We start from the raw sequence: 7307 nt of genomic DNA on the forward strand, positions 1-7307 counted from the left end.
TGATTGTAGATCCAATTTGAAGCAATCTGTTGCATCTACACATTTTATCGATTTTGGAAGGCCTAGAATTTCACGTAGTTGCTTGCAATTTTGAATAGAAAGTAAGCCTAATCTAGGAAATCTACCTATGCTTTCAGGGATGGGAATAATATTGGTTCTAGATAGAGATATACTTTTCAATGCAGGGAAGTAATCAGGCTGCATCAAAAAGTCTAATTTATTTAGATTTAGACAGTGTTTGAGATCTAGATGTTCCATCATATATCAAGAATCCATATCCAGAAATGCTATCAAAAGAATTGCATGTAAATCTCAAACGGGTAGTAGGAATTGATAAATCCTGAAGTTGTTGCAATTTATAAATGGTGTCCGGAAGACCCCTAAGATTTGGGCAATCACGTAGGCATAATTTTGTAAGCCCACCCAGATATCCAATTGATGAAGGCAACTCTCTAATACCACTCTCTTGCAAATCTAAATCTCTTAAACATTTCATTTCAGGATGAATATTAGGGAACTTCTCAAGTCTTGAACATCTAACAAGATCAAAAGAATTAAGAGATTTCAACATGAGGTTGCTTGGAAGAATTTTAAGCCTTTCGCAATAAGAGAGATTCCATGTTTTAAGCTTATCAAGAAATCCAATTGATTCATGAATCTCAACTAAATTTACACAACCAAAAAGGTCCAATATCTCCAAGTTTGGGGTGCATAATTCTGGTAATTTCTTAATAAATTCACAAGATTCGAGATTGATATGTTTCAAATTTTCACACTGGAAATCCTGGTAAAAAAATCAAATTTTATTTTCAACAAAGTTAAAAATATAAATTTAATGAAATTATAAATATTATAATAATCATACCTGCTTGAATAGCTTTTCCAATTTGATGTGACTACTTGGCATCTCGAGAGCAACAAGTTTTTGAGGACAATATTTGGATGGCAAAGGAAAAGGATAATTGCCCCAGTGAAGAAACCTTAACCCATTTGCAAGATATTTAAGTGCTTCACAAATATTTATATTATAAATTATAAGAAATTTGAGATTTTCCATCCTTTGGAAAGCTTCATTGTGTAATCGTACTGTTACTGGTTTAGGCGAATACAACATTATGCCTCAAATTTTGTTTGACCCCTAATTGGATAGAGAATAGAGTGAAATAAGTATACAATGATTTTGAAATTTTATTCAAAACAATGATACGAATAAACATGAGTTTTATGCAATGTTAAAAAAATGGTGACAAAAAAAGAGGCAAATTTGAAGAAAAAAAATAATTTATACCTTATTTTCAGTTAGTATTTCATGAGCATCCTTGTAATGCCATAACCTGCTACGTTTTTCAAGGATTTGTGGCGATTCACGTCGAACAATTTCCTTACCCATTTGTTGTATCAAGTCATGCATTGAAAATGTGTCATGTTGATCAATAGTTATAAGAGACTTATTAACAAGTCTTGAAATACCAGAATTTGGATATGATTCACAGGCATCTAATATATCTACAACAAGATCCTTGTGCCATCCTTTGAAGAAACATGCAATATCAAGAAAAATATCTTGTTCGGTTCCTTCCAATCCATTATAACTAATTTTGAGTATTTCTTGAATATCCTAATTGGGAATTTTTTCATACTTATCTAATGCACTTTTCCATTCAAGTTTAGATCTTCCACACAAATCAGAACCTATTATTTCAAGAGCTAGGGGAAGGCCTTTGGCATAATTTATAACTTGGTTTGCAAGTTTATAATAATCTTTCTCGAGTTTGTTTCCCAGGAAAGCATGCTTTTCAAAAAGTTGAAGAGCTTCATGTTTGTCTAATTCCTTGACCTTATAAGTTGTACAAACTTTTCCAAAAATGGTTAACAAGTGTTCATCTCTTGTTGTTATAATGACTCTACTTCCTGAAGCAAACCAATTACATTTTCCAAGCAAGTTTTCTATTTGTTTCAATTTATCCACATCATCAAGAATTAAAAGAATCCTTTTACTACAAAGTCTTTCCTTTATCACATTGATCCCTTTGGAAATGTTGTCCACCTTCAAATCTTTATCTTCCAAGATCTCATAAAGAAGTGTCTTCTGTAGTTGTATTATGCCATCGATTGTCCTAGATTTTTCTTTAACATTCTCTAAAAAGCTACTTCTTTCAAAATGATCAACAATCCTGTTATAAACAGCCTTTGCAATTGTAGTCTTACCTATTCCCCCAAGGCCATGAATCCCTACTATACGAAAATCAGTTGACTCAATATCTACCAACATTTCTATGGCCTTTGCATGAGTATCTACTCCAACAGGGTATTTAGCAACAAATAACCTTGTGTTTTTTAACTTAGTACTCGATATCTTTTCCATAATTCCTTGGATAAATTTCGATTCAAGGTTGCTGCGAATCACAAAGCATAAGAAGCATGTAATGAGTTAGACTAGTTGTTTTTTGTGTTGATATAATGTGCAACTTAAATATTTTTTTTAATAAAATAACATCTTTGATAGTCAAATTGGGTTTTTATTTGAAATTTTTGAGGTTATACTTATAGATAATTCGTTGAAATAGCTTAGTGGAGACCCATTTCCTATACTTAGTGGATATACAACTATTATAGGAGAATATGTGTATAGAGTGATATTTTTTGTAGAGATTATTTTTGGACAAAGAATTGTGTCTTTGGTGGAGCTTTTGCTCTATGGTGTATAACAAACTAAAGAATCTTACAGTGAATGTGGATAGGTTGTTGTATCCGGGGGTTGTGGGGTAGTGAACGATTGCAGCGGTTAAGATGTATATTTAAGAGGGCAAAACTTAGGTACAGTATTTAGGTGGTGTTTCTTAGATTCCTTGGTGTTTCTTAGGTTCCTCTCTTAAGATTTTGTTACGTGGATTTTTTTTTATAGGATGGAAATGTATTTTTTAGTTCTATAGCCACATGACCGAATTTTAAAAGAGAAACTTAAGGAACAACACTTAAGGTACGGTACCTAGATTTTACCATATTCATGATCTCTTGTAGTGAATGTCTTAAAGACAGCCAAACCACTATACTAGTGAGAGTGAGATATATATATATATATATATATATATCTTATTATTATAATTTTTTTCTTTATGTAAGTTTTTTTTTTCCTATTTAACTAGTGAGAGTGAGATATATATATATATATATATATATATCTTATTATTATAATTTTTTTCTTTATGTAAGTTTTTTTTTTCCTATTTTTTAGAATACTCAGTATTTTTAACACACACACACGGAGAGAGGAGAGAAGGTTTTTTGAAAAAACTTGCAGTGGTGTATATCCAAAAGGGCTTTTATGTAAGTTCTTTTGAGTGATTAAAATGATAAAGTAAAAATTATTTGATTTTTTGGGATCTTGTAAATTTTTTGTAAATTGTTCAAAGATTTTATTATTATTTTTTTAACTGCAGGACCAACAATTTTCTTTGGCAATTGTGTAACTCTCTTATTTATTTTACAAAATGTCTTGATTGAGATATTTGAAAACATTAACTATGATAAATGAGATTAAAGAATAGTTTATGCTCCATAATCTTTTAATTTGGCTATATAATTAGTTCATAAAATTTAATATTTATGTTTCAAAAAAATATTTACGTTTCAAGATATAAGTAAATTATGTGGAAACCATCCACCATTAGAGTAAAACTTAAGAGAAAAAAGTTTTCAATAATAATTACCCCTAGAATGACTCAATGATTTAAAAATAAGAAAATAGATATTGCCTCCTTATAACACAATACTAGCTCGATTATGGAATGGAAAATAAGTTTTTGAGAGAGAGAATGAGTTATTGCCAATAGCATTATAGTTCAACTAGTATGTAACTTCTGTTTATGCACGGAAATGATAAATTTTATGGTTCTATTAAAGTTAGTATGAGTTATTAAATATATAAAATATTAGTTTGACCAGGACATTTGGAGGTACTAATATAATTTTTCCTTACAATTTTTATGATGTTAGTTATTGAAAGTTTCTCATTACATTATTATTACATATATAATTTTGAAAATTACTATTGAATACTACATATACAATATCAATTCACAATCATTGTACGTGAAATTATACTAAATACAACACAAAATAAAAAGAATAGATTGGTCAAATAGTATCTCCTAAATTGAATGGGAATAGGTGCATGAGACTATTCAGCTCAATTACAGTTTTTTAGTTTCAAGATTTTCGTATACAAAATATCTGAATAAAAAAATATAAAAAAAAAATATTCTCATTAGTTTAGAGAAAAAATAACTACAAAAATCTAAACAATTTAATTTTTATGAAAAGTTAACACAAGCAAAATCCAATTTTGATTCTATTTGAATTTTCTTTAAGTTATGGTTTAATATATTACTTAGTTAATAACGGACCGTACATAGTCATGGTTATTACATAAATAACTTATAGATTTGAATTACTTTTAGTTACACAAAAAAATGGCTCATAAATATAAAATCATTCAAACTCTCTTTTCTTCTAATTTTATATATACAATTATATATATGATTATGATTTTTTATGGTTTACATATATTGGACTCCTCGTTTTCTATACTAAATTAATTCATTTGATACAAAATTTAAAAATTTAGATTAGATGGGACGTGTGGTGCACAATTAAACTCTAATTGAAATTTAATTTTTACTCTGAATTAACTCACTTGACACAAAAATTTAAAATTTTAGATTAAGTGGGACATATGATATAAAATTAGACTTTAATTGAATTCCAATTTGAAATCTAATTGGATTTTCTCTTAGTTTTGGCTATTAATATATATATATATATATATAGATTGGTACCTCCTAGTGTTAGAGAAAGTTATTGCCAGCAATATTATAGTTCAATTGACATCTCCTAATGATTTTAACGGAGATATCCAAGGTTTGAAACCCTCTCCCTTCAGCTATCTAAGTACAAAAACCAAAAAAAATACAAAAGAGAAATTGAATGGAAATTTTATACAAAATCAATTATATATAATTTTAGTACTACCAAGGAATCATGTTAAAATTATTTCTTTCTTACAACAAGTGGGAAAGGAAGATTCACACACAAACACATGCATCACAAGGCGCACACACACTAATATATATATATATATATTTTTTTTTTTTCTTTTCTTTTCATTTCTTTTTTCACATTAATATATATGTACCTATGCAAAATAAAATACTTTCATAATTTGCATGTAGTGGTTATGAATAATGAGAAGCCATTTACAGTATTAACCTCATGAAGCTTGAGAGGACTCATGAGATACATACCCATCTCTCACTACAAAAAACGCGGCTATAGCTAAACGCAGCTAAAGCCTCAACCTATAGCTGCGTTTCTCAAAAACGCGGCTATAGCCAACCTATAGCTGCGTTTTTTAAACACGGCTATAGGTCCAGCTGAATAATTTTTTTAAAGGGGACTTATAGCTGCGTTTTCTAAAAACCAGACAAAGAACCAGCTTCTTTCAGAGCTACCCTCCACCTTTGCACTTTACCTATGTTACCGTTTAATTTTTCTTCATGTTTAGCTAACGCTATCCCAAACTTTCCCTCTTGTTTGCGCACTTCTGATGGATATACTTTGTAAAAAATTGGTAAGACCAACTTGCAATTATTTTTACACTCAAGAATCTTGACTAATTCATCCAAACACCAAGTAGATGATGCATAGTTTTCAGAGAATACGATAATCAAAATCATTGACGATTCAATAGTTTTGAGAAGTTCTGCTGAAATTTCTTCACCCTTTTGAAGATTATCATCGATGAAGGTATTAAAGCCCTTTTCACACAAAACTTGATATAAATGGCTCATAAACCCATAGCGGGTATCTTCACCTCTAAAGCTCAAGAAGACATCATAATTCCGTTGGTGAGTGGAAGAAATCAAGGAGGATCCTTTGTGGATCAGCAAAGCCATCGTGAGCTATGAAGAGAAGGTAAGGTTGCGAAGATTTAAAATAGACGAGGACCGATGGGTTTTGATATAAGGCAGAGAAGAATTGCAAGAGATGATAGGAAATCGACTGGGAAAGAAAAAATTAGGGAAGAGAGTGAACTTGTATGGAATATTGATGCCTTAAAAGTAAGATATATTGATTGACTCATTGTCCAAAGTAGAAATCCCACCATAACTTTTGGATAATGATTTCTAACAAATAGTCCACAATCTTACTCTTTTACCTTTCAATATTCCAAGGTAAAGACAAAGAGGGGAAATGCGAAATGTAGGACCTATGTCGTTATTGAAGAAGTCCGGTCACACCGAAAGTGCCAATAATTATTTCACTCAATTAGATTCGTTTTGGGAATAATTCTTGCAATACTTTCCTACACTTTTTGTTATAACTGTCCTATAGGTAAATTGTAATTGGCTATTTATTAATTTCATATGGACCAACCTTTTTTTTGCCTAGCATTCATATCAGTCATAAGGCAGTTGTGATAAAGGATGTGTAATCCTAAAATTATTCATGTTTTCGTGAGTCTCACTCAGATAAATTACTAAATTTGTAGGAGAGTGTGAATTTCTTTTTGTAAAAATTGGTTTCTATAGCATAAGTCCACGTTATGCACTAAATAGTAAATACTCCATAAATTCTGCAAAGTCCTGAGCAATTTTATGAAAGTTTCCCACACAATTCCCCCTCTCCTAACGGGGAGGACTCTTCACATCTGTGTATTAGACATCATTTTTTTATGAAAGGACCACCTTTTGACAATGAATATTAATTTAAAGGAGGGAAATGACAAAATTAAAACTTGAATGATACAAATGACAGCTGTAGGAGGGAGATTTGTCTCAGACCCCAACAAATGAATTGTTTGCTTTGGGAATGGGCTGAGGAGACCGATGCCACCCTCACGAATTTGTTCAATCCCACATCGGGGAGAGACGCCTCTCACACATGCCTTATAAGCTTGAGCCTAAGACATGAGTGTATCACTACTACACCACCCTCATGAATTTGTTCAATCCCACATCGAGGAGAGACGCATTGGTCTCCTCAGCCCATTCCCAAAGCGAACAATTCCTTTGTTAGGGTCTGAGACAAATCTCCCTCCCACAACAGCCAATACCAATACCATATTGTACAAATAAAATTTCAAAAATATTATTTTCTCACTGAAGGACCGTGGGAATATTTATATCATCATACTTAAACCCATTTGGGCATCCGAGTACTTAAAATGCCATTTTAGGTCAAAATGCCCCTAGTCAACCCAAGGTTGACCGAAGGTCAAAATTGGTCAAAACCACACTGAAATAGCA

General features: G+C 31.1%; 2 protein-coding genes across 2 annotated transcripts; both read right to left on the reverse strand.

Annotated features, from left to right (window-relative positions):
* Nucleotides 1–217: 217 nt before the first annotated feature.
* On the reverse strand, nucleotides 218–2365 carry LOC111990244 (TMV resistance protein N-like). The gene is made up of 4 exons (XM_065763400.1): nucleotides 1693–2365; nucleotides 1335–1575; nucleotides 866–980; nucleotides 218–784 (listed from the first exon to the last, which is right to left on the reverse strand). The coding sequence occupies exons 1-4, from the start codon at nucleotides 2363–2365 to the stop codon at nucleotides 218–220; spliced, it is 1596 nt and encodes a 531-aa protein (XP_065619472.1).
* Nucleotides 2366–5471: 3106 nt separating this feature from the next.
* Nucleotides 5472–5954, reverse strand: LOC136063264 (TMV resistance protein N-like). The gene has a single exon (XM_065763401.1). The coding sequence runs from the start codon at nucleotides 5952–5954 to the stop codon at nucleotides 5472–5474; it is 483 nt and encodes a 160-aa protein (XP_065619473.1).
* Nucleotides 5955–7307: the final 1353 nt, after the last annotated feature.

Source organism: Quercus suber, unplaced genomic scaffold (assembly GCF_002906115.3).
Source record: "Quercus suber isolate HL8 unplaced genomic scaffold, Cork oak 2.0 scaffold_505, whole genome shotgun sequence".
NCBI lineage: Eukaryota > Viridiplantae > Streptophyta > Magnoliopsida > Fagales > Fagaceae > Quercus > Quercus suber.

What these genes read in the sequence shown, in the direction of transcription:
- LOC111990244 (XM_065763400.1), bottom strand. Translation starts at nt 2,365, where the DNA reads ATGGAAAAGATATCGAGTACTAAGTTAAAAAACACAAGGTTATTTGTT. An exon ending in CCTAGCTCTTGAAATAATAG is followed by an intron (nt 1,576 to 1,692) that starts GTTCTGATTTGT and finishes ATGGATTGGAAG; the next exon opens with GAACCGAACAAGATATTTTT. An exon ending in ATCCTTGAAAAACGTAGCAG is followed by an intron (nt 981 to 1,334) that starts GTTATGGCATTA and finishes AAATGGGTTAAG; the next exon opens with GTTTCTTCACTGGGGCAATT.
- LOC136063264 (XM_065763401.1), bottom strand. Translation starts at nt 5,954, where the DNA reads ATGGCTTTGCTGATCCACAAAGGATCCTCCTTGATTTCTTCCACTCAC.